The sequence below is a fragment of the Opisthocomus hoazin genome, chromosome 8 (genome assembly GCF_030867145.1).
Source record: "Opisthocomus hoazin isolate bOpiHoa1 chromosome 8, bOpiHoa1.hap1, whole genome shotgun sequence".
Classification (NCBI taxonomy): Eukaryota; Metazoa; Chordata; class Aves; order Opisthocomiformes; family Opisthocomidae; genus Opisthocomus; species Opisthocomus hoazin.
Window position 1 is genome coordinate 15,141,864 of NC_134421.1, and position 27,387 is coordinate 15,169,250.

General features: G+C 43.2%; 1 protein-coding gene across 2 annotated transcripts; it reads right to left on the minus strand.

Moving 5' to 3' along the window:
• Positions 1 to 15,925: 15,925 nt before the first annotated feature.
• PVALB (parvalbumin) lies at positions 15,926 to 24,445 on the minus strand. 2 transcript variants are annotated; one of them, XM_075428373.1, is made up of 5 exons: positions 24,176 to 24,445; positions 23,845 to 23,912; positions 21,858 to 21,990; positions 21,338 to 21,447; positions 15,926 to 16,141 (listed from the first exon to the last, which is right to left on the minus strand). In XM_075428373.1, the coding sequence occupies exons 2-5, from the start codon at positions 23,903 to 23,905 to the stop codon at positions 16,113 to 16,115; spliced, it is 333 nt and encodes a 110-aa protein (XP_075284488.1). In that variant the 5' UTR covers positions 23,906 to 23,912; positions 24,176 to 24,445; the 3' UTR covers positions 15,926 to 16,112. The 2 variants fall into 2 exon arrangements, with proteins under 2 accessions (XP_075284488.1, XP_009942340.1); XM_009944038.2 differs by lacking the exon at positions 24,176 to 24,445 and having other exon boundaries at positions 23,845 to 23,931.
• Between the last annotated feature and the right edge of the window lie 2,942 nt (positions 24,446 to 27,387).

Below are 27,387 nucleotides of genomic sequence, written 5' to 3' on the forward strand. Positions count from 1 at the left end.
TCTTAATCTTTATACTGATCTTCTGTCTTCTTTAAGCAGTCCAACTCAAACTTTTGGGTTAGAGCTGAAAAAGCTAGCTGTGAACCTGCCTGTTTTTTCCCTTCCTTCCCGTCTCTGAAAGATCTTGCGCTGCTAGAAAGCATGTCAGTAGTAACAAATAATATTTTTTCAGCGTATAAATTTTTCTTGGCTGCGGCTTGCCGCGATTGAGAGACGGGACACCGCTTGATGCAAGCAGGATGTACCTTTTATTGTCCTTACACACATACATTTATACAGATCAAAAGGCAGCGTGTTTTAAACTGATTGGTTAAGTTTCAAACTAGGTACCTATTGATTGGTTAACACAGTTGCTAACACAGACACATTCTTTTCCTAAGTTTATCTAAACTAAGGCCATGCAGACACATTCTTTTCTTATCTAAGGCCCTGCTTCCTCCTTCAGGATGGCTCGGCACTATCTCCCTTCTTCCCAGGGTTTATGGCCCACAAGTTCCAACACATCCTTCCCCATCAATTGCACCGCGCTGGGGGCCCTGCTGAGGCCCACATCTCCCCCTTCCTGTTGTACAATAAGAATTCCTTTTACTGAGCGTGTTACTAGTTTTTGCAAACACTGCAACAGGCATGGAAGGAGTAATAACAGAAAAATAAAAACAGCCAAAGCATACACTGCTGTCTTTATAGCATTTACACAAAACTCATGGTTCACAAGTGTTACAGAAAAGACACGAAACTTTCGTGACTGGTGTCTCTGTACACTGGTTCATACAGTCCTTCTATGTTTATGATTCAACCGTCCTGATTGTCCCGGTCGTCTTGAGGAGATTCACCGACTTGTTGCTCAGAAGGTTGGTCCTGGGTGCGATCCGATTCGTCCTCAGACGGTTGTGGCAACAATTCACGGAAAGGCCGCACGCTTTTCGCTGGAATCCATCAGGGGCCTCTTTCTGTGGAAACACAAGCATAACCTCTGCCCCACGTGATAAGGGGGTAGGGTCCCATGATCTTACCTGTTTCAGGATCTCAAATCAATACTGGGGCCTTGATTGTTGCTTCAAACGAAGCGTTTGTATTAAAATGACGAACTATCGGAGGGTTGCTGTCTAACAGAGAACAATTTAAAAAATTAAAAACATATAAGGCTTTCTGTAGACGCTCCTCAGGGGTAGCAGTCCCTACTCCCCCTTTTTGTTGTTGTAATGAGTGTTTCAGAGATTGATGAGAGCGTTCAATTAAGGATTGGCCTGTAGGGGAGTGAGGAATGCCAGTAACGTGAGTAATCCCCCAGGAGTTAAAAAAAGCTTTTGTTGCGGCACGTAGGCAGGGCCGTTGTCCGTCTTGATTTGAGAGGGTATACCTAAAGTGGCAAAGGCACGCATTAAATGTTTTTGAACATCACGTGTCTTTTCTCCTGTGTGGCAGGAGGTAAATAAGGCACCAGAAAAGGTATCAATGGAAGAGTGAATACATTTTAGATGACCAAATTCTGAAAAGTGGGTTACATCGGTTTGCCACAGTTGTAAGCTCTGCAGTCCCCTAGGATTAACCCTTCCCGCTACCGACGGAAAGGAGTGTTTTTGACAGTCAGGACACACGGCGATAATGTTAGTTGCTTGCTGGGTAGTGAGGTCAAATTGCCGTTTAAGACCTCCAGCATTCTGGTGAAAAAAAGAATCGCTGAGTTTAGCCTGTGCTACGCGATCCGGTAATACTTGCACTGGTAACGTAAGCGTATCAGCTCGTTGATTCCCTTCTGCAATGAAACCAGGTAAAACAGTATGTGCCCTGATGTGCACGACAAAATAGGGATGAGGGCGCGAGTCCAGGAGGAAAATAAGTTCCTGCAATAAAACAAACAATTCAGAATGTGAGACATCACGTAACACAGATGCTTCAGCCCGTTCAACAATTCCTGCAACATAAGTTGAGTCAGTAATTATGTTAAGCGGTGTGGACCACTTTCGGAAAACTCGAACAACCGCGTTCAGGTCTACTATCTGAGGAGAACCAGGCACAGTCTCTATATCCGAGTCCCATTGTCCACGTTGGTCATCCCACCATAAGATGACCGATTTATGCGACTTTCCAGAGCCGTCCGTAAACACGGTGAGGGCCTGCAAGGGTTGGTTGCTTCTTTTTGGCCTGGACAGAAGATGAAAGTCAGCATTGAGTAGCTTATGAGATGGCTGGTGAGAAGTAAGTTGGCCTGTATAGCCAGCTATTGCTATACTGAAGGCATCGGATTGTTGGTGGAGCCACTGTAAGTAAGTACTTGCCACAGGCAAACAGATGCAGGCAAAGTCCATTCCTGATAGTGTCAGTAAACGTTGCCGGGCTCTAATGATTAAAGATGCAAACATCTCGTGCTGTGTTGAAATAGTCTTTGCAGATTGATTGGGTATGAAATTCCATTCAATAATTAGCAGTGGGTCTGATTTCTGAGAATCCCACTGAAATATTAGCGCATGAGGTTGTCGAGCGGGGTTCAAAATAATCAGAAAAAAGGGTAGCTTGGGAGCCCATCGGTGTGCTTGTTGAAGACTTATTGCTGTAGCAACTTTTTGCAGGGAAGTAGTGGCTTCAGGGTCAAGACTGCGGGGGGAGTGCAAGTCAGTGTCCCCTTTTAGCAGTCTAAATAAAGGACTTAGGTCCGCATTAGAAATCCCCAACAGTGGTCGAACCCAATTGATTGTTCCCAACAATTTTTGTGCATCATGTAAATTTTGTATGTCTGTCTGTATCTGCAGAGGCTGGGGAGTTATAGTTTGGGCCCTGATGCGCCAACCTAAGTATTTCCATGGAGATATTTTTTTAATTTTTTCCGGCGCAATACAGAGGCCTGCCGAGTTAATGGCAGCCATGACAAGGGCTACGGCTTCCTCCATGGCCTCATGGAGTTGTGCAGCCACCAGGATGTCATCCATATAGTGATACAACAAGACATTGGGCATCGTAGTTCTAACAGGGGTGAGTACTTTAGCCACGTACCACTGACAAATTGTAGGACTATTCTTCATTCTCTGTGGCAGCACAGCCCACTGGTATCTTTGCAATGGGGCTTGCATGTTGACGCTTGGAACTGAAAAGGCAAATTTAGGAGCATCGTCTGGATGCAGTGGGATATTAAAAAAGCAGTCTTTGAGGTCAATAACAGTCAAGTGCCAATCTCGAGGGATCATAGTAGGGGACGGGAGTCCTGGTTGAAGGGCTCCCATATCTTCCTTAGCGTCATTAATTTTTCTAAGGTCATGGAGTAAGCGCCACTTGTCAGTTTGTTTCTTGATGACAAAGACAGGTGAATTCCAAGGGCTAGTGGAGGGCACGATGTGCCCTTTTGTCAACTGCTCCGTGACTAATTCCTGGAGGGCGTGAAGCTTTTCCAGAAGGAGGGGCCATTGATCTACCCAAATAGGGTCATCGGTTTTCCAAGTTAATTTCAGGGTGTCGCGCACTTCAACGGCCCCATCTAAAAATGGGTTCGAATGGACATTCCCCACTGAGACAGTACGTCGCGCCCCCACAGGACCATAGGAACAGGCAACACAAAAGGCTTAACAGAAGCTGTATGCCCTTCCGGACCTTGGATTTGGATTTATTTTACGCTTTGGTGGTTTTTACCAGTTCCCCCAATTCCAGCTAATGTCTGGGAAACGTTAGCAAAAGGCCATTGTGGAGGCCACTTGGCCTGGGATATTACTGTGACATCAGCTCCAGTATCAATAATCCCATTTAGCATTACTTTTTGCTCCCCATGAATAAGGGTACATTGGTACACAGGTCGTTTCTGAGAAATAGACTGTACCCATAAAATTTGTGGGTTCCCCGTAGATCCAAACCCTCCCTGCCTTTGTGGAGGCTGGTTAGGAACCGGGGAGTCCGTCACTGTGGGAATCAATACCAATTGTGCTATACGGCTGCCTTTTGGCACCGTGCAGGGAGGAAACGGGGTCCATGCCATGATTTTAATTTCATCAGTACTGTCAGAATCAATGACTCCTGGTAGTACAAAAAGTCCTGACAAGGTGGTAGATGATCTTCCTAACAAAAGCGCTTGAGTTTTTTGGGGGTAGGGGCCCCGAAACGTTTGTTAACAATAAGTGAACCGAGGAATCGAGCAACGTTACTGTGTGAGAGGTTGCCAGGTCCAATCTGGCGCTACCAGCTACTGTTGGATGGAGACCTGAGACACTGCTGGTTCCCTCCGTAGGGGTTGAAACGTCGGCTGCGGTATTTGTGTCTGCGCGCGTCGCTGCCCCGCGCTCCGCGATCGGTTTCCCTGTATCGGTTGACCCTGGAAATCATACTTAGACCGACATTGATTAGCATAATGACGCCCTTTTCGGCATCTAGGGCAGACCCCAGGGGCCTGGTGCCTGGTACCAGCATTGGTAGCCAAACAGTTTTTTTTCAAATGACCTGGTTTGCCGCAACTATAACAATTCCCGGGCCCCCCAGAGCTGTGCATGGCCGCGAAAGCAGCAGCCATGGCTTCAAGTTTATGATCCATAGTGCCAATTCTATTACAAGCTTCTACCATCTCCACCAGTGTGGGGTTTGGATTTGGGAGAGATTTCAGTAACTTTTTACAATCCACATTAGCATTTTTTGCAGCCAATTTTAACAACAAAATCTCCCGCGCTTCCATATTGTCTATCTGACACTCCAGGGCTTGCTTCAGCCTGTCAATAAACTGCGTATAAGGTTCCCGGGGGTCCTGGGTAATCGTAGTGAAGGTTTTTTGCGGTTTTTGTGAGTCAGGGACCTTAAAAAGGGCTTTTTTAGCTTCTTCACGAGTTGCCTCAAGAGCTTCCCGTGGGATATCCCGGGCTTGAGCCACCGGATCAGAATACTGACCCGTGCCAGTAAGGTGCTCGATAGTCAGCGCAGCTATAGCTGCATTGCCGTGACCCACGTAAGTCGTGAGAAGTGCCTGGAGTCCCCCCCTCCAGTGTGACTCCCACAGGGAGTACTGTGTCGGAGTCAGTAACAGTTGCGCTAAAGATTTTAAATCATGCGGAGTCATAACATAAGTGTCAAAAACAGAAGACAGCAAACTTGCAAAATACGGAGACGAAAGCCCGTGCTCAGTAACAGTACGACGCAGTTCCTTAATTACCGAGAAAGATAAAGCCTCCCACTGAGCCCCCCGACCCTGATAGATCACAGGGGCTACAATTGTTTTAGCGATTTCTAACTCCCCCTCCTTCAAGGCTTGGCGTTTTATATTAGCCCACACATCGCGCGGGTTAGGGGGGTAGAGATCTGGTTCTGTTTCCGGATCCACCGGACCCGGGTCAAAAGGATCCCCCCCTGGGGGGTATCCTGCAGCACACACTCTTAAGGGTTTGTTCTCCGGCAGCACCGGAGGCGCCGTGGGAGAGTTATCCTCCTCCCCTGCTTTGTCCTTATGATTTTTCTCTTGCGCTTTTAAAGTCTCAAAAACACTCCTCCACCAGGGGAGCATACGCTGGGCTTCGGCGTTCCCTGTTGTTGCCGCGTCCCATAGTTTCACCCCCACATCGTCCCAAAGTTCCCGCGTAAAGATAGTAGACGCAGTTACGGTGGGCATCTTCACTTGTACCCATTTAAGCATTAGTTTAAGATCATGCCCGGAAATATTCTTTCCATGTCTTTTAAGGAGAGCTTTCATAAGCTCATATACGTCTCTCTCTGGGGAAGACGTCTGACTTCCCATGTTTCCCACAGCTCACCTCTCAGCTCCGGAGGGATTGTTTAAGCCGGCTCCTGCTTCCTTTCAGCAGCTCATTCAACGTCCTGTGGGACTCGCAGCATGCCACGCAGATAGGTGGTTCTCTCCGAATCACGTTGGGGTCACCAATTTGCCGCGATTGAGAGATGGGACACCGCTTGATGCAAGCAGGATGTACCTTTTATTGTCCTTACACACATACATTTATACAGATCAAAAGGCAGCGTGTTTTAAACTGATTGGTTAAGTTTCAAACTAGGTACCTATTGATTGGTTAACACAGTTGCTAACACAGACACATTCTTTTCCTAAGTTTATCTAAACTAAGGCCATGCAGACACATTCTTTTCTTATCTAAGGCCCTGCTTCCTCCTTCAGGACGGCTCGGCACTATCTCCCTTCTTCCCAGGGTTTATGGCCCACAAGTTCCAACACATCCTTCCCCATCAATTGCACCGCGCTGGGGGCCCTGCTGAGGCCCACAGCAGCTTGCTTTGTTTATTGTGGGGTGCAGAATCTGCTTACTATGAAAAGCAGTAAGCAAGCTTGGGAAGAAGAGAATAATCAATAATGCATCTGTATTTGGGTTATAAAATTGGACATTCCAAGAGCAGAGTTGGTTGAAAATTATTTTTTCCCAAGTTTTATTTTAACCTCAAGGTAGTGCTTGTTTAGAAGGCAGATTTTTTTGCCTTTTCTAGTATGAATGACCCATTTTACATGTTTGGGACAACATGACGTATCTGCCAGACAAACAAATAACATAAGAAGTACCTGTAGCAAAATCAAAGGAGTCGTTTATATGCACATAAAAATCTTTGTTTCTGTGCTAAAGATATGAAAGGCTCTTCTCTAGCCTGAGTGGGCAGAGATTTTAATTGTAGATGATGAATGTAGTGAAGTATAGTGATGGAGTCGCTACTGGGGGTTCATTTAAAAAGGAAAAGAAAAATTGATCCCAGGTCTCATTATTGCTTTCACTGTTTTCCCTTCCATTCCTGAATCCTCCATCACGTAAAACAGGTATGCGGTTATTGATGTTCTCCATCATTTATGTCTAAATAGCTTACCTCCTTTTTCATCTTTTATGCCTTCCAATCCATCCTCCAGGAAATTCACTTGTCTCTGTGTTGTTCCATTTTTGCAATCTTTGCGTTATGCTTTGTTGTCTGTTTGTAATATTGTCCCAGTTTACTGACAGGTCTGTATGCAAGGACTTTGAGGCTCCATTATGATGTACTTGAGATTTATTGATTGTGGCTGTAATGTAGTAGTATCCATCAGCATTTACTGAGGTTGCAAACACCTCTGCCATTTTACACTGGAATCAGTGTAATAGAAGGCATATATTATGGTGGAAGTGAGATTTTCATCGCTATTGAAAAGTTCTGCTTGGAGTGTGGCTGTCTCCTTTCTGTTTGCTACTTACCTATGGGCACCCTGGTCCTTTGTCCCATTTGCTCATTTGGTACTTACCTCCGCATGCACTGATGCATAGAGCTCTTAATGGACTTGCGTCCTCTCTACTTCTGCTGTCCTTTTGCCCTACGCTTTTTTCCCCAGTCTCAATCTTTTCCTCTGCCTGATTTCTCACAGGTAAAAGTTGTTCCCTTACTGGCATTGACAGTGATAGATTAAGGATAGAATTACTTACCTACACCTTGTCATCCAAGTAGAATCACAGTCTGCTCTTAGCACTCCACAGGGGTTGCTGCTGAATGAATTGGGATACTGGTAGCTGTGCTCACTGAAGCTTCTCTCATCTTGAATATATGAGAAAGAGAGGGGAAGAGAAACCCTGTGGATTAAAAAAAACCCGAACAAACAACCAGAGGATGATGTCCTTACCCTAGAGATGTGTTTATTAGGTAAACAGCTAAGGAAAAATAGAGCACTCTTTTTATTTATACATTTAATGTCCTATTCAAATAAAGCAAGGTTCCTATGAGTGGGAAGTGCCTGTTCTCCAATGTGAGCAGGAAAAGTTGCCCTGATAGCCACGAGATCCTGAAATTTGAAGTCACATTCCTTTAGGCAGTGGTCGCAAAATGGCAGATAAACTGCACGTGTCCACGTGTGGCTCGCATTTCACCGGGCTACAGAAGGCAGTGATGGTGGAACTACAGCTCCAATAGAAGCGGCAAGGAATTTCAGAAGCAAGGTAAGGCTTTACAATGAATATTAAACTGAGGTCGTACAGTCTTTTAGATTGATGTATGGCTTGTGCTTCAGATTCTGTTGGGCGCTGTGCAGGTCACTTCATTGTCTCTCACAACATATACCTGTTAAAACGTGATTTTTGTGAGGCAGAATTCACTAATATTCGTTGGACTTGGTTTTATAGTTATTAATTCTGGATACTTTCCGAGTTGAGCAGGTTATAACCTGTAACTTGAACATGCCGCCTAATAAAAGCTACTGAGGAAGTAATGTATCTTTCCTTGGAGTAAGCAGTGCTTCTCAGGAGGTCATTAATGTTGAGGAAAGGAATTAGTAGATCTTTCTGTAAGAAAGTTCTCAATTACAAAGCATTCCAGCAGTTCTTTTTTGAATCTTGTGTTGCTAAAAAGAAACTGTGTGACAAAAGAGCATCAGAAATACCTTGCAAATGGAGGAATGTTCAGAGCTCGTGCAGCTTTTTAAATCTGTGCAGATTCTTACAGAATTGACTATGAGTGTTTACTGATATGTCTGGAGAGCTTTGAAAACTGCAGGAAAGGATGTGTAAATTTTATTGTAGATTTTCATTCTTTACGCTTTCCACAAGTAGTAGAATAAATAGGAACTTCATCTATTTTGAGGGCTGCTTCATCTGGCAATCCCCAGAATTGCCTTTTGTTTCTCTTCAGAGTGGGGCTGTTAGCACGGAAGTATGAATTTGGATGCTTTCTATGTCACTGTTGATAACGGCATTATAGTTCCAGGTCTTCAGATTTTGCTCTTTTGTGGTAGGGAATGAGACATGGATATGAAGGCTTTTTGGCTGAGACTCGGTGCACTGAAATGTAAGATGATTGTGAAACAGTTGAATTGGCCAAAGGATTTTTTGGCAGTTACAACAGCGTTTCTGACTGATCTGGCATGTCTGTCATTTGTTTCTGATCTACCATGTTGGGAAAGTGGAAGTTAGAAATGAATGGCGGCTGTGGCATCAATGAAAAGTGATAAATTATTAGGTGTAGGGTGGGTACCTCTGCAAGGCTATAAAGTTGGTTCACGTGTGCGAATTGCAACGGTTGTGTCCTCTCTTCTGATGAATATGGAATTGGGGACAGATTTTTCAAGGATGCATTCAAATCCACAAGGATAAAGATAAGGAGAATTTTGGGGGAATAATTATTCTGTGTATGCCTGGAAAAATTCCAGCTTGAATCTGTATTTGTTGTTGCACATGTATGCTAGGACAATCAGAGTCACAATTCAGTGTTGGGTTGCACTGAAAAATGAGAAACCTAGGAAAAGTGCTGGGAACAAAATGTAAATATTTGCATAGTTTTTAACAATATACCTCAAAGCATTAGAGATGTGGATAGTTGATCAGGGATCTGGAACTTCATACAGAAAGTGTTAATGCTGTATAGATCTCTGCATGGGGATAAGGCAGACGGAGGACTTGGTGTGGGCTGAACCTTTCTCAGCTGTGGGTACGCTGTTGCCGGAGCAATCATTGTCACGCTCTTTGGCACAGTTGTGCATGGGGTGACTGGATGCTGGTGAGTGCGCATTGAGTACGCTTCTGCATCGTGGGGAAGGGGTTAATCTGTCAAATACAGAATATATGAATATATGACATCTTTAATGAGCTACCCATAATTCCAGCATGCCAGTCATTATGTGATGATTATGATATCAGCTAGAAATCTTTTTTTGGATCTCTGGCTGATGTCTGCCTAGAGAGCATCTGCGAGGTTTACACTAATGGTATATCTTATGTGTGAAACTGTAAGACAGACTACATTCAAATCATGAGATTTATTGAAAAATAAAAGGTTGTGTGTTGGTTTATGTTCTGTTTATGTTTTCAGGGTTTGAGTGTTCAAGGTTTTCTCTGCAGGCATGCCAGCTATAGTATTTTTTCCCTTTCTGAAAACTGAGAGTCAGCCATGTGACTCGAGGACCTGGAGCTTTAATGGAGGAAGGAGAATAGAAATATTTGAGACTCCTAATTAAATTTTCAAGAGTTTACAACACTGTTTTCTATCATCTCCACTTTTCTAACAGGTTAATTTTTAGGGACAAACTTTTCCACCTTATCCATGTCCTTTCTTTTCAAAGTCAATTTATTATAATGTATTAATATTATAATAAAACCTCCTCTGTGCTAAGCTTTTCAAATCCTCCCTCTAATCATCTCCAATCCCTCCTGCTCTGGATTTGCTGTTCCCCAAGTCCCAGACCCGGAGTTTCTGTGTTGTTCACCCTCTGGCCCTTGTCTCACAGCTCTCTTGTCCATGTATTGTTGCTCTCCTACTTCAAAAGCAATGCTCCGCCTCCCACATTCCCAGTAGCTGCTCACACCAGCTACTTCCTTCCCATTTGCTGCTGAGCCTTGCTGTTCAAAGTCTTTGTGGCTTTCTTCCTACAGACTTAGGGCTTTGTTTCCTGCTTCTGTTGAAGTCTTAAACATCTGGGCTCTGCAGTAAACTTATAAAAATTCCAAATGAGAAGGATCCTGAGCTTGTAAAAGTAGGATACACACAGGAAAAAAATACATGGGAGCCCTTCATTGTGACATGTCCTGTGTTGGGTATTCAGTAGACTGGATGAAATTTCAAGTTAATTTTGACCTATCAGGTCTTCAGTGAGAAATAAGTTCTATTATATTGGTTATCTTCCTTTGGAGGATTCAAAATGAAGACGCATTTGAATGCTAGGATACTCAACAGGCCAAAAAAAGATGTAGACTCATTAAATCTATAGGCAAATGTCTCTTAAGACTCCTCTGCTTTGCTAAGAAGGCTGTCACGTGTGAACAAGAAAGTTAATGCATGCAGAGAAGAACAGAATAACACTGGCTCTAGTAATGGAGATTGTTACAGAACATAATTGAACACTGACTGCAGCAAAGCTGAAAGGAGACTTGCATTACAATGACATGAAATCTTTATTTTTTTCCCTAACCTCTGATTTCAGCTGTCTGACTAAGAGCAGGTGCTGGGCAATAGCTCAATTTCAACAACCCATTGCAGCTGAAAGAGTAGATGCAATTGTGCTGTATCCAGCAAAATTGAAAATTACTTTAAGGGAGGGGGGAGTGTGAATGTTTTAAGACAGAAATTCTTCATTCTTCTGCAGCAGAAAGCATAAAATGAGCACAGCCGCATAATTCTTATTCCTCTTTATATTAAAGCGGTACTAAGTGCTTGATAATTTACCTACATACTTTAGTATCTTTCTAGTGATACCTTTTTTTTAAACTGCATTGCATTGTGAAAATACAGGAAGTTGAGTTTGTTAACAATTAAAAGGTTAGAATTAAAAAAAATCCTTCCAGGCAACGTTTCCAAAATCTGTAAATGTCTCTGAACCATCTGGCTTTTTAGCAATCCATGGACCTTCCCTCTGGTTATTGACAGTTAAGCATTTGACCTCTTGTCCTGTGCCTCCTCTGACCTGCCTAGAAGCTCTAGTGGCAAAGTTGGTATTGATAGAGGGTTACCGTGTTCTTACCACCCGAAGGCCTAAGTATCCATAAATGCCAGGGTTGTACCATTGTAACACCAGGGAAACCAACTCTAATTTTGTACATAAGCCATTAATTGCTCAGACGAGCATCTCCTAGAATTAAAAACTGTTGTTGCAGTAAGAGTTGCATATTCTGACTCGGGCGCCGACAGGATCCTTTCACTTAGATTTTCCTGGGTGGAAGACCAAATGAGTTTCTGAAAAACAACAGATTTTCTAGCTGCATGTTCCATGGACTTATTAAGCGCCTTTCAGTATTTTCATTTGGATCTTCTGATTCATTTGTTGTTGTAGCTCATGCAGTCCCTTCTGTTTTTCTGGTGGCTGGAGAAGGGACTCTAATATTTGTATTTATATTAACTTCTGTCTTTAAAAGTGTATCAACCTTTGTTAAGCTCTGTTATTTTATTAACCAGAAGAGCACTAACCAGAAATGCACTTCCTCGCTTTGAAGTAATGATCCCACATTAGGAGATCCTACAGTCTGGTAAAGTTTTGAATGAAGATGCAGGAGCTGAGGTTCAAGTACATGTTAGCAATGGGAGAGTCCAGGACCTGGAGGAGATGTTTTAATCACTGGCATGTGCTGAAGCCTGTGCTCTTATATCTGTGTTACCCATGGTTCCTAGGTGGTGTTAGAAAAACAATGTCATAACATGCTTTAACCACAGCTGAATTTTGGTGTGTTGATGCATGCCATATAAGTTCTTTCATTTGCAATTGATTTATAAATAAAATAATGCATTCTCTATCCGCTGACCACTTAAATCTCAAGCTGGGATTTGAGAGTCAAATGAAGTTCTTTCATGCTTTAGGCTCATTAATAAAAAATTTGTGGGCTAATTTGTGTCTTCCATGAACCTTCTATAGGTTCATAATCTTTGATGTTATTTTGTGTAGGCAGAACTTGTAAATATTGTGCAATGCTGCAGTTTTTAATTCTATAACAATATTAACTCTCTTTTGGACAGAATATTGTTAATGTTTAGCTACTACAGCACAGAGGCTTTGATAAAACTGTGTGTGTGTTTCTGGAAAGGAGAACATGAACTGCATTTCCAGTCTTTCCAATTATGTAGAAACTAGGGAAAAGTGTCCTTACTTCCCCTCAAAAGATGCGAAGTCAGAAAAGGCGAAAGAAACAAACAAGCAAGGTTTGCTTTGGTGAAGTGAACAAAGTGTGGAAGCAGTTAAACAACATTAGGCAGTACTGAGCTCAGGACTGGTGAATAGACTGTAAATATAAATCCTAGCTCAGCTTCTGCGAAGTGGACAGGTGTTATGGCCTCCAGTCCATTCCCAAAATAAGACGTGGAAAATTGCTGATCCATGAAACTCCATTAAGAGCTTGGCAAGTTCTTTAAAGCTTAAACAATTACGAATTTGTTGGTTAAGCGTTTGGTGATGGTAAATGGTGATCTGAGAAGTTTTAAGAGCTGGTGATGGTCTGTTGGTAGAAACCCTTTTTGTTAAATGCTGACGTAATTTGTCATGAAATGATGGTTTGTCTATGGCTGGAGGATCTGGCTCTTCTTTTGAGTTGAAGCTGAGAGTGAGCTGTATTTTTTTGCTAGCAATATATAATATCAAAGTGAACAAGTAGTGTCTTTTTTTATGTATAAAGATAATTTACATATCTTAAATCGTCCAGTTGTGTCTTATGACAAACCATTGGCTGTGAATCTAAGGAAAGGATGTGTACTGATTATTTAAAATTTTGTCTTCAACATGATGGCTGGAGTTGTTTTTTTTCATAACTTCTACTGTATTAAAGCAGGGGAGAAAATTATGGAACGCTTACTGTTTAGGACAAAGATGATGATGTAAGATGCCAATTAAGAAATTTAGGGTAAATGTTTCTTGGAGAAACTTAATTTTGCTCCTTTGCTTATGCATTTGGAAATTAAAATGTCTTTCTTCATGAAATAGTACATTGCAGGGTAATGTGGATTTTTTGTATTTGTCAAGCGTACTATAATTCACACTCTGCTGAAAGCTTCATTAAATTTTGTGGCAAATTCTGCTTTCTTCAGTCTTTACAGTAATTTATGTGACAGTCTTACAGACATTAAAATGAGAGCGATATGAAAATGAATAATATATTGCATGTATAATATTACCTTTTATTTTTGTTTAAAATTTTGCATGTTTGCTGCATTTTGAGCCATGACTAGATAACTTCCACCTGACAGGGTAATTGTAAGAATTTCAGTTAATTTGAAACAGAACAATACAAGATTTGGGGAAGGTTTGGAAGGAATTGGGGTGGGAAAAGTAAGAATCTAAGATAAACACTGAAGAGCCAGCAGTGAAAAAATGTAGTAGTTTGATGATAATTGATCAAAGAGTAGTTTTACATTTGGGTACCGTTTTACTGTGTTACACATTTGAACTTGTTTTTTACTATTGAAATTTGAACTTTGAATTTAAAATACCATTAGGAAAAAAAGTGGTTTAAAACAGATTTTGTGAGAATTCTGATTATATTGATTCTGAGTATATCAGTTGCATATTTGAATGAACTGACCGAGTGCATGTTCAGAGTATCAGGTACTGTCACCATGAAAAGTAAAGATGGTATTTTGGAGGTCTCTCTACCCATTGTAAGTGGTATCCATGCTGTAACTTTTTCAGTTTGAAAGTGAAGGGTATTGCTTTTTATCTTATCCACTGCTCTGTAGCTGACAAATTTCAGGCCAAATCAGGCACTCGGTGTTGCTTGCTCAGGAGTGATTAAGGGAATAATGTGAAGAAAGACTGATACATTGGGGTCTTCAGACTGCTATGCCAGTAAAATATTCCCATTAACGTTGCTGTAACTTACTTTATTTCATGTAATGTACTATAACTCTTTTTTTTCGACTCATTAACGGCTGTGTTTATTTGCTATTTGTTGTATTGTGCTATTTTTTGTTAAAGCCCTTGATAAAATTTCAGCTTTCATGCCACCCAGTGAAGCATTAAAATATAAATCCTTGCAGGTTCAAAGAATAGAAAGAGACCATAAAGGGCTTTATTTATACAGCGATTTTTATGCCGATTCTCTGATTCCATGGATCTTCATTCATGCTGCTTCAATAACTGGATTCCTAATGTTTTTTCTGTAGTCCTGTATACTCCTGTAATTACGCTTTATTACCACACGAGGTCAGCAACTGCTGAGAAAAAGGACATAAACTTGCTTCATTGTAGTACGTTTCCATTTGCTTTATTTAGAATACTTAAAAATCAATACATGCTTCAGATCCGTATATACATTGTGCAAAACCAGAGGATTTCTTTTGAACTCACAGCTGCTTCAGCAAAAAGTCTTCCTTGCAAGTTACTACAGAGTGGAAATCTAGAATGGCTTTAGGGAGTGTTTCTTGGCTTCCTGAGTAGCAGTGGGTAATCACTGTGGCAGAGAATGGTGTTATTCTGTACAACGTGATGGTGACAGGGTTTCAGCTTTATCTTTTTGTTTATGCTAAGCTAGTGATGATAAATCTGAATGGAATAAGGTATTATTGCTGCAGGGGATAGTTTGGAATCCAAAAATGGCAAATATCCTGCCTTTTTATTGCAGTAGTAATCAATGCTCTTTGTCAAGATGTGGGGAAGATGTTGCTTAAAAGTGATTTCCCCATCCCCTTTAATCTTTGCCTTTTTTTTAAAAAAAAAAAAAAAAAGAAGATAGAAAACGTGATCTAGGTGCCAAAGTTACTAAACAGGATTTGGGAAACAAGCATTTAGCTCTTAGCTCTGTAATAGGCTTACTGTTGGGTAGTCATTTCCTTAGCTTGAGTCTCTGTTTCCTATGTGTAACTCAAAGAAAGATATTCATGTCTCTGGTAAAGTTTTAGAAGAAATGTTTTTTGATTGGAATTTTTGGTATATTATTTTAACAGTGGGAGTGTCAACAGTAGCATCACACCTGAATCCTGAAATTCATACTGTGGTTTCTTGTGAGTATTCCATTGTTCCTGTCCTAGATGGTTGTGTAGCATTGCTAGTAAACATATCCTGTGTTTCAGAAGTGACCGCTTTGTAATAGCTTATGAAGTCGTCCCCATGCATGATTGGCACCAACTGATATTCCTGTCAAACCTTTTATCCAAAAATCCCCCTACACAGGCAAATTTAACAAGTGATACAGACAAGGATCATTTTACTGATCACCAAAGTGCAGCAGGGGAGATGTAGGTTAAATATTAGGAAATACTTTTTAGCTATAACACTCATGAAGTCGAAAGAACAAACTGCCAAATGAATTGGGTAAGTGCTATCACTAGAGATTTTGCAGGCTATGAATATGCATCCATTTAGCAGGGATGGCTTAAAAATAATACAGTCAGTTTTGCTACAGTTCAGAACTTGGACTGAATGGCTCATTATATGCATGTTTTACCCCAATCAGTTTTTTTAATTTATTCCCACTTTACCCTATCTAGGGATAAAGCAGCAGGATGTCAGCAAAAAAGAGTAAAATTTTCTCTCAGCGTGTGCCAAGCCTACATGAAATAAGAAGCAAGTTATAGTGAGAAAGAATAAAGCCCAGACTGATGTGACCTTTATTTTAACAGTGTCTTTCAGCACAGTTACAGAGTTGCAGGATTGCAGAGAACAGAGCTGGAGTATAAAATAAATAAATAGAACAGGAGTCAAAGCAGTCAGCAGGAAGTGGTTGGAACTGGGCAGTGAAGGATAGGTGAAGGGTTTGCATTGGTCAAAGCCTTTATGATTCAGCCACCATAGTTGCAAATTCTGGAGAAGGGAAAAATTTTTTAGAAGTATTAAGAAGATGTAAAGAAGGAAGAAGCATATTACAATGATTACAGAGTCACTGGTGTAGCAGAAACATCACAATAACAGAAGAACAAAGAAATCCAAGTTAGTTAAAGGGAAAGTATGACTTGGGAAATGTTACAGTGAAATGAAAGGATTTTTTGAGGGTAAGGGAGAAATGCTATACATGCCAGACTGCCAAGATTGTCCACCACTATTCATCTGAAGAACTTGATTAGTTCCCTGTTACTCCTTTGTAACTCTCAATGGGATGAAGGCAAGAACTAGAAATTTAATTTTGCAGTGAGATACATTTCCTTTATATCAGAGTTTGGCAAAGAGACTCATTAATGAGTCTTTCAGAGTATTCGTGTCTGTATATTATAAATAAATTACGTTTAAACTCAACTTTGTAATGGCAAATTGACTGAAAATGACAGATTACAAAAATGGGAGGCTGACACAAACCTACGTAGCAATCTTGGCCACACTGGTGATAAGGAGAAAAATTCCTGTGATCTCAGAGGGCCAGGATTTTACCCTGTGGCCTTTATTAGTGTTACATCCATAATATTTACATAGATGTATCTATTTGCAGGTTGGAGTTTTTTATGCTTTGGTGTATGTATAATGCCTTTCAGCAGGGTGATAAAGCGTGGAAAAGGCACGTTTCTATCCCTGTGAATAGCTGCCTGGCATGCTGCACTCTGAATGCTGTATTACCCAAGGAGGTTATAATTCTTAACTCCATCTAACCTTGGAACAGTTACACATGAGAATACCTTGCACCATTGTGCATGCCTCAGAGCGTTAAAAATGACAGACTGGAGGGAATCCCAAGAAGGGCAACAAAGTTGATAAAGGGATTAGAGGGTATACAGAGAGAGTGGTTTATGGGTTTAAAGTAATCAGCTGAGGGGAACATGACAAATAGGGGAAGCAGTCATCTGTAAAGGCTCTAGAGAAAATTATTGAAGTTTAACATAATGAAGAGTAATGTCTTGCAACTAAAGAAGACAGAAGATAGAAATTACGCATTTTAAAGAACATTCTAATGTTCCGTTGGAAAATGCTAAACTCTTAACAAGTGAGACTGACTGGTGTGTACAGATAGCACTTTTGATGATGTGTCCAAAAGACAGGTTGCCAATCGCTGACAAACCAGACAGAGAAATAAAAGTGTCAGAGGGTTTAAATTAAATCCAAATTTATCCATCATTTTGAAAGATGTAAATCCAAATTAGGATTAGTGATGCAGATTACTTAACACAAAACGTGTGTGAATCCTGTACATGGGGGGTACATAGATCGAAAGTGTTGCAAAGTGAATTTTAGGGATAATGTAAAGTATTTGTCATGGAAACCCAGACTATTCTGGGCAAAAAGTCGAAAAAGGCTGTGATTATTAAATTACTGTGTGAATAAATCCTGCAGAGAGGAACATGAACTGCAATGGATGAAACCTTTCCAAAAAGGGAAAGCTAACTATGCATACTCTGTTAGAGCAAGTTGTCACACTTGCTACAGCTAAATTAAATCCTTTTTATAATAATATGTATCTACAGAATATATTTGGAAAAGGTTATTTCCGACAGCGAAATATTTTCTATGCTACATTATGATAGTAGTATTATCACTTAATGGCAATATATTTCACAGGTACTTTCTGCTAGCCAGCAAACCATAAAATACCCCTTCATGAATAACTGCTATGCGCTTTATACTTTTTCCAGGGTTTTCAATATACTTTAAATATTTTGGAGGTGTTCCAGTTGAATAATCTTGTAAACTAGTTCACTGTTTATTTTGCTGTAAAGGTTACTTCAACCACAGGTGGCTCGTGGAGGCATTGTTACAAAGTGTATTCATAGACGCAAAACTTCTGAGATAAGGCGCTGTACATTAGCCCCTGCCTGCTGGTCATTCTTGTAAATGTTTAAGGCTTCTGACTGGCCTGTTATTGAGAGAATCCTTGTGATTGACTACATCATCTTTTCCAGTTCTAATTCTCCTTCCAAACAAAATTGTTTCTTCCTTTGCACAAATAATAGTTTTAAATTACAAGGATTTAGACTATTTTGTCATATAAAATAATTTGCTAGCTATCTTGTGTCAAAGCTTGGACTTAAAAGGAGAGGATTGATTCACTGTGTTCAGTATAGTTTACAAGTTTATATGAGCCTAATGTATACCCTGTAGGATTTTATTGAAATGACAGATAATTACAGAGGACATGCTGTAGGCTAATGATTTCTCTCATCAGATTTTTTACATTATCTGTACAATAGCGAATCTGCTTGGGAAACTATAAGTAATGACTTACACTAATTTATTTTAGCAGACACAAGAGCGCAAAGAGGGATAAGAAGGACTTCCAAAGATTTTTCTTTTTTGTCTTGTCTTTTACCTGTGGCAAGGCCATGACTTATTGGTTGTAATTTTGAATGCTTGATGTCTCATTTTTACAATGTTTAAAGAAAATAATTGAAATATTTAAAAATATCTGCGGAAGTTGAGCTGTATCAAGGAAAATACTTAGATTTACTAGGATAAAAATTGGGATTTGTTCTGTCTACAGTGCATGATCTTTAGATTCTTTATGTACTTTTTCAAGTCTATTAATATCAAGAAACTGAAAGGCATGATGTGTGTGTCCAGTGCTAATACACAAGATACATTAAGAAAACATTATGAACAGAAATCTTCATTTTCTTTTCATCCTCTTTCTTATAAATGTTCTCCTGAAGCTGACAGAGTTGCTTCAGTATCACTTTCCAGACCAATCTGGGAGCTAACGTTTGTAGTTTTATTAGGTAACCTAGCGTTGGCCTGCAATTTTTTTCCAACTCATCATCTTCTGTTCACATCAGTTGAAGATGGAGGGGGCTCGACATCACACAGAAAATGATCATGACTTGCATGAACAGGCTGCAAGTTTTCAACTGTTTGAAACTGGCAGATCAGCCACAAATTACAAATCTTGATCAGACAAAGAGGTGAGCTGGTGGAACGATTTTTGAGCTGAACAGTCTTGCAGGAATGATAAAAGGTTTAAAACAGGAGGCCTAAGAGAAAATTTGTAATGTGAAACCTCTGACTGGAAGAAGGCTGGTTAGGTTGGGATTAAAGTTTGTGATGATACGTCTGAGAAAGATGGCTGTGTGGTGTTAAAAATCCACAAAGATCAGTTCTCACAAGTGCTGTGGGCTCCTGAGGGAGAGCGTTCAAGGGCCACCTAGTGTGTTAGCATCAATCCCTGTGAAAGGCTGTGTGTTTGTGATCATTTAGTGATGTATGAGGCTGATGTTTGAAGTAAGGGATAAAAGTGATGCCTGGCAATTCAGTTACAGGGAAACGAATGGTTTGAAACAGATACAGCATTGCAACACTGAATATGAATGTGATGTATGTTCATGACTTTACGTTTTATTTACATAGGCAGTTATAATCTGGAATTGGATTATGAACCAAAGGAAAAGATAGAAAGTATCTGTCATCCTCATCCTTTGGTCACAGTCCCAGCTGATAACATTGCATGTATTTCAAGCCTGTCCAGTGTAACAATTTGCTGTTGGAGTCAAATTTAAGAAATGGAAAAGAAACTGATAATGTTGTGTAGTAGGTATATGGCAGAAGCAGCAAAAGAAAGAAGTCCTTAATTCTCTTCATACTATCTTGTATAAAGTCAGAGTAATTCCAGTTCAAAGTTAGGGAGGGGTAAAAATTACAGAAGAAAAAGAAGCAGCCCTCTGGGAATAACTGAGTATGTATCTGATGTGAGTTTGGCAGATCAACTGTAAGTTTACTTACCTGAATCAAGTTTTCTTCTGAAAATCTTGCGTGCTAATTTTAGTAGTGCTGCCACTAATTTTAATGGGAGTAAGGAGGACCCATATAACAAAGGATGTGAAATTTTAAATGATGACACACTCTTGGTTCAGTAGCGCTGCCAAAGTTTAGCAGGAACTTCTCCTAGATGCTTCACAGTTGCTCCTCTGCAACCGTAACATAATCATGATCTGAGAAATTAAGAGGCTTTAGTCTAGAAACAAGACCATAGTCACTGTTATGCCAGTGTGCTATGAACAGGCAGTTTGGCTAATATATCACCTGAGTAATATGTCGGTGGCTGATTTTGCATGTCATTTTTTCAGCTTCTAAATTAGGCAACTGTGTTACTTAACCTCATTTTGCTTTTTATTCCTTTTTTAATTGCCTTTTTTTTTTTCTTGGAGGCAGCTTTTTTAACAAATCTCAGCGATCAGGTAACACAGAGATATGAGGGATTTTAGATATTTTTTAGATTTCAACCTATCAGATGGCTTGTCAATATGGTGAAAACCTAGCAATTGCCTGCTGTCTATGTGATTTAGTACTCTGGCCGCGAGCTTCCACTACTAACTATCTCCTGCAAAGAGGAAAGATTTAATTGAGAAATGCATCTCTTCATGCCTCTTCCAGTGTGTTTCAGGGATGCAGAAAGAGGAAAAAGGAGAAATTTTGTATGTGGGCTAATTTGATTCATCCCAAGGGGCAACAGAAAACGGCAGTAATTTTTTAAGCAATGCTGTGAGAGGAATAGTTGTTCTTTTCTCGTAGTTCTCATATTTAGTAAAAGGGAGTGACAAGCTTTCCTAGCTGTGGAGATCCACATAAACACTACCAACAGCTGAATAGAAAGCTATTGTATGGAAATTCCATCGCAGACTGACTGTACTTTGAATTTTGAGAGCATTGCTTTGCAAAGTCATGCATTACTTTCGTATTTACTAATCATCAAATAGAAGTGCTGGTACTCAGCTTCTTTTCTTTCTCTTTTGTAAGTTTTACAGTCAAGCCTGGCTCTCTGAACTGTCAGCGTCCTGATCCTCACTCCACTGAAATCAACAGGAAAATTAAACGAATTGAGGTAGCAGTCGGAGCGGTGCCCAGTGCTGTGCCGTGGGGTGCCTCAGCTGCATCCCTTGCCCCCTCTAGTGTCAGAACTGGGCGCCTGTTTCCCCTAAAGCCTGCGCGCAAGGCACGGCAGACGCAGCAGGACTTGGCATTTCATTAAATCCAATCTGTGCCCTTCAGAAGGTCACAGCCCCCAGTGATTCCTAGATTTCCTCGGTTCTCATACGTAAGAGTAATATTTGATTGTTACTGCCAAAGTTTACTCCTCTAATCACATACCGTCGGCGCCAATTTTACCGTCACCGTCTTTATCTCCAGCAGCCAGAAGAGCCTTCGTTTCTTTGTCTGACAGGTCTCTCCCATCTGGGGTAAAGCCCTTCAGTACAAACCTAAAGAGGAGGCATGGAAAGAAGGAAAGGGTTTTTTTTCCCAGAACAGTTTCACTTCATATTTATTTGTATCACTGTTTTGATCTATGAGTTGGAATCCAGGGTTGTATCTTCTGATGTTGACCTTCTTTAACATTCCGGGAGAGCACTTTACTCCAAAACTGCACTTGACTGAAGAACTATCTGTAAGGTATTGATCACTCACGTGGTTCAGGGCCCTGCGATGAAAGCGACAGCTGGCCGCCTCCAACACACTTCAGCTCGTACAGTCAGCAAACAACTGATTATTGCACACAAATACTAGCCGAGAGACTGAGTTGTATGCTATTATCTAGGGTCTTGTAAAAAAGAAAACAGGAAATTAGACTCTGAAGGTGAGGTTATTGGAGAAAGGACACATCTTTACTTACTTTAATTCTTCCTCTTCGATGAAGCCGCTTTGGTCTTTATCAAGAATACGGAAAACCTTCTTCACATCTTCTGGGCTCTTCTTTTTCAATCCTACCATCTCGAAGAACTTCTTGTAGTTAAAAGACTCAGCCGCTATGGGAGATGAAAAGCCGGAGAACTCCTTAGAAAAATGACTGAAACATGCACCGACACGTCCCCGTGGGTTTGTGCTGTGTGGGGTGCCCTGGGAGACACCGTGGGAGCCTGGTGCACACGATGCTGTGGGCTGCGCTTGGCAGGCGCCGAGGAGGTGAACGGAAGGGGAGAGGGGCAGGGTCTCCCTTCTGTGGGTGAAGAACTACAGAGGGATGGTGACTTGCCCAGGGTCACACAGGAGGTCTGGGACAGAGCTGGAGCTGAAGTCTGACCTGCCTGGGCTCATTTCAGTGCCTTAAACACTTTTTTTTTTTTTTGCTAAGTTTTATGCTAAAACAGTCACTTGAGAGCAGACCCTGACTACTAGATCGCTGTCACTTTTTGACATTTCCACTCCTGGAGGAAAAAAAACCCGCTCTTGCTCAACTACAGAGCGTGGCATTGACGAGAAGCGTTTTGGAGCACAGGGCTGTTTTGGTTCTGGTTTGTTTTTCCTCAAGACTTACTAGAAATCAGCGTTGCGTTGCACTGGCAGAAGGTCTGCGCAACCGCGCTTTGCCAGCCCGGACCCGGCGCGGGAAACCAACCCGGAGCCTGGGTAAATGAGTTTACCTGCTCCACCTCTCCCATCCTTCACCCCACCCGTGTAGCCTAGCATGGGTTAGAAATCCACTACAGAGACCTCCAAAACATGCTGTGGAGTCGTGTTCCTCCCCCCCCCCCCATGCATCCTTATTCCCGCTGCAGCTTTTCCCATTGCATAAAATTCAGGAGGCTCAGTCTTTTGGGACCTGCTTGACTGAGATCTGTCATTAGCTGCTGCTAATTGCGTCTGCTCCGACACTTGGAGGTGGCCCTAGAACAATGGGAGCTAACAAGAAAGAAAAGCAGCTGCTGGGTCGAGCGGAGCAGTTTGTTGGTCCCTCCGACCCCCCCGGCTGCTGAGTTTATCCGGGCTCAGCGGGCTCTGCGCTTCCCCCTGTTCAGGAAGGTCACGTCACAGCACGGAGCAGCACGGCACGGAGCGGGACGAGCCAGCTCCCCCCCGGCTGGTGCCCGCAGCCAGGTAGTTTGGGGGGCAGCGGGGGAGATGGATACAACGTGTGCATCCCGGAGCACCATTTCTGGCGTTTCTGTGAGAGCAACCTTGGCTGCCCGGACCTCTTGTCAGCACGAAGAGGGTTTTCTGCCAGCTTATGGGTCGCGGTGAATGGGGGGAGGAGGGCAGGGAGAATATCTGAAGCCCGGAGGACTCCGAGTGCGAGGTGTGCACCGCTGCAGCCGTTCATCCTGCAGAAAGCTCCCGCAGCCGAGCAGTGCACCTGCTCGCTCCGCTGTTGCCATCTGCTCCATCCCGAACAGCAAAGCCCACCCGGGGATTCCGCGTAAGAAGTAAAAAGAGAGGTTTCTTATCTCCTTGGAATGAGAAACAGCAGTTTTGCAACACCTGAAACTGCATTTTGGGGGCGAGTGGGAAGCTGCCAGCATCCGCGGCTGACTTCCCCATCCCACGTCAAGATAGAATCCACCCTGCTTTGCCGAGGGGTTTGTTCCCTTTGAAAGTATCCTCTCGGTAGCAGCAACGTCTGTCCGCAGTTACTGTTTGCCTGTGTTTAAAATAAATATTTCAGCTCTGTAATGTGCTGGGCAACTTTGCTGAGGATGCAGCCCCGCGCTTGATAAACCTGTCAGGCTTCCACTGCACTTCTGACAACACATCCTCACTCCGTGTTTTGTCTAGCCGCATCCTCCGATCTTCCCTGAGCTTAAATAAATGCACTGCTATCCTGAGCTGAAGAGATGAAAGGGGGGAAAAAAGCGGGGGAAAGAGGAAAAAAAAAGAGCACTCACCTGAAAAGGCTCCCACAGCCTTCTTGATATCCTCAGCGCTGAGCACGTCAGTCATAGCCATCCTGCAACTGTTTGAAGAGGGAGGCAAGTGCGAAAAGATTAAAAAGCGCTTTTCTCATCGTTTCTGCTCATATGACGGGAGCCGCAGCGCCGCGCGGGGACGGCCCGGCGTGCGGGGGGGGGGGGGGCTGGGGCCGCGCCAGCCCCGCAGCTCTGCGCCGAGGGGTGCCGCGGGCTGCCGCTCCCCCGCTCGCCGAGGGACCCCCCGTCCTGGGGATGCCCTTGCGGGGACCGGCGTGGGGGAGGACGAGAGTGGGAGCCCAAGCCTTACTGGGAGCAGTGCCAGAGCCTGTCGCGACAGCGGCTGGAGGAAGCGTGGTGCCAAGGTCAAGCTCCCGGGTGCGGTGGAAAAGCCGGTGGTGCAGAGCGGAGCCTTTTTTCCTTTCACCGGTCGGGATGAGCTTCACCAGTCACATTCAGGGATGATAAGCAAGGAACTGCAGTGCATGCCGAGCTTCCAGCTGCTCCCGAGGTCGGGAAGCAAACGTAATGTAGCTTTTGAACACTTGCCTGATCGTTCAAGCACTTTTAACCGTCTCCCCTTCTCCCTCCCCCCTCCCCTTCGCACACATATTCCTTTTAGACCTCGTTTCTTTCGGGCCAGTCCATATTAAGCATCATCCTCGCTGAATTAATTATCACACCCCTGCGAATCCTACAGATCCCGTTTGTAATGCACAGTATGCTGCAGAGCCGCGATACGACACGGTGCGAGGTGACAGCGTGCTCGTGGGGAGCTCCTGTGCAGTGGTGGGCTTCTCAGGCGGGACCGGGCATCCCCCGGCAGAGCCAGAAAAAGATTTTGGAACTGTGATGTGTTTTCTAGGGTTTGTTTTTAGGTTTTTTTGTTGTTTATTTTTCCTCCAAGAAACTGCGCCCATATGGCAAGCAGTCCAACCCGTTCACCAGAGTTTGGGCAGGAGCCAGCAGGCTGAGGTAGCTGAGACAAGGGCCCAGTAGCGGGGAAGATCTCTGTGGGGGGGTTGGCCTCTCCACTTTGGGAGAGACAGGTTGCACTCTCGTCCCCAATGGCCTTGAGAAGGGGGTGGCTGCTGCAAGAACTCGGGCTGGGCCGTCGGTGCGTCCCCAGCACTTTTGGGAGTATGAGCCCCCGTCCTTCCCTCTGCGGAGGAGGAGGTGACATTGGGGTCCCCCTTTCCTTTTTTTTTTTTCCCTTTTCTTGTTTTAAACTCCCTCTTCGTCGTGGGAGGGACTGTCATTTTTCTCTTGTCTTTTTAGGTCCTTACAGACGGCAGCGAAGATGCTCTCGCTGCGGGCGACTCGTGTGTCGGTGTCGGCCCCGCTCTGCTGACACGGCGGAGTGCATTTCAGGGGTGGGCTGCCCTCGCTGGGAACCCGAGCCGGTCGCTGGCAGGGGCCACCCGGATTAATTAGCCTCATACCAAGCAAACCACCGGGCGTCTGAGGCAGCTCCCGCTGCACCCCGCTTTCCCTCGCCACCGGATCCCTCGGGCCACCACAGCCTAATCGTGCTGCGAAGGCGAAAAGCAAGAGGTGCCTGAAAAGCGAGGATTCGGATCAGGTGGAGCCCTCTGCAGAGGCCGAATAACGCTTCCCTAGCACCCCCCCGCCATCCGTGGGCAGAGCGGGGAGGGCAGCGACCCACGGGTCACGGAGTGGGCAGCTGGGCATCCAGCGCGGAGGGCCGGCCGAGGCCCGTCATGCATTTTAACAGTGCCTGGCAAACTTCTAGAAGCTTTTAACCACCAAGCTTCAGTCAAAAAACTGTTGTGTTGCTCTGATATAAAAGGCGTTTCACGAATAGGCAGTTTCGCACTCGACCCTTCACCTTTTTCCTCATCATCCCTGTGAGATGAGTGATGCGTTTTGCTTCGTTTCTGAGATTTTGCCAATTTTCCTGCCCGAACTATTTGCAAAAGCCACACCGTGAATTTTGAAGTTGTCTGTGCAGAAGCTTTCGTACAGCTCAGCTCCCCCTTCCACCAGCTCCAGAACGATGACGTTCTTACTAACGAAACAATCTGAGTAAATTAAGTAGAAATCAACCCGCGCTTGTCAACAACAAACAATTCAGGGAGAATTTCATGACAAACAAGATGCCCTCATGCCAAAAGCTGAAGCAGAAAGCCAGGGGTCCTTTGCAAAAAGGGTGACACATGTCCTTTATCTTCCTAATGACCACACCAAGCAGAGCAACTTCATCCCATCGCATACAATCGAGAGATCTCGCTTCTGCAACGTGTTTCGGAGGGGGCTTCTGCCCTTGGTTCACGACTGAGCGTTTCAGTAAATTCTGTTCACCGAGTCCTTTCTCGTTCACTTTCTCCCCTTCCCGGTTTTGTTATTTCCATTTTCTCACTTTCTCCCCTCCTTTTCTCCTTGTTCCCCTTCAATGTGTTCACCTATTTCCTTCTTTTAATGGCCCTTTCTTCTCCTGTGGAGTCTTCTCTGCAGGAAGCCACTCCTCTGCGCTTGGAAGACTGGCACCTCTTTGTCTCAGGGCTTTTGTTTGTGGGAAGGGGGATAGGGTCAGAGGGATGGAAGATACCCTGATCTGCTTTTCTTCGGGGGAAGGTCCTGGGTTCCTGCCGGGAGCGGGTAAATCCACGTTTGCTGTGGAAGTTTGAACATTTTCTGGGTACTTACCTTTTGGATCTCTCCTAAGCACGCTTGAAAAGGGTCTTAGATACAGAGGTGGTCAAAAAGAGATGGAACTTTGGGTAGGAAACCCACTTATATAATCTCTCTTGCTCTTTCTATTTTTGGCAGGTGATACCCACTCCTCACTGATACCAGATATTCAGGGATTTTGGTGGCGGTGTCACATTTATCTTTCCCTTAACTAATGAAGGAACACTATTAATAATCCTTGGCACGCACCTTCTCCTGGCTGTGAAAACCTGTTACCTCGGGAAACTGATGGTCTGCTTGGAACTTCATTGTTGAAGGGAGAGGCAGGCAGTATGAATCAGCTGTCTAGGGGCAAACAGGCGCTTCATCTTCCCTCAGATGGAGGAGGTGGTGTCGGGGACATCTGTCACGATGAATCAGGAGGTCCAGTTTGCGAGCTGGGACTCTGCTTGGAAGGAAGGGACTAGGAAGATGCAACCTTCTCATCAGAGTGAGGGAAAGCAAAGATTTACGCTCAGGAGTTTGTCCTTTTCTCTTTTTAGCCCCAGAAGATACTACTTGAAACAAGAGAGAACGGCTCTAAAGTGTCTTCCGCACCTAAAGCTGCAACATTCAGCTTTACCTCTTGGTCTTGAAGGAAGGCAGAAATAATTTTTTCGTGCAGGCAACGGCAAACTCAGTTGTGTCATTCTGGTTGCTCACAATTACAGGGGCATCCAAAATCTGCATTCTGGGCCCCGATGGGGTAAGTGCTGTAGAAGTCTAAAAAATTTACAACTTGAGCTTTCTTAGGAGAGGTGGAGCATTGTAGATGAAGAGATGCTACATGTACAGCCATAAACATTGACTGTAACCTTTTCAGCATGGAAA

Excerpts from the sequence above, each read along its gene's own strand:
- PVALB (XM_075428373.1), bottom strand. The coding sequence starts at position 23,905 with ATGGCTATGACTGACGTGCTCAGCGCTGAGGATATCAAGAAGGCTGTG. Across the intron at positions 21,448-21,857 it reads ATCGAAGAGGAAGAATTAAA|GTTTGTACTGAAGGGCTTTA; the intron begins GTAAGTAAAGAT and ends CCTCCTCTTTAG. Across the intron at positions 16,142-21,337 it reads CGGTAAAATTGGCGCCGACG|AATTTGCAACTATGGTGGCT; the intron begins GTATGTGATTAG and ends TCCCTTCTCCAG.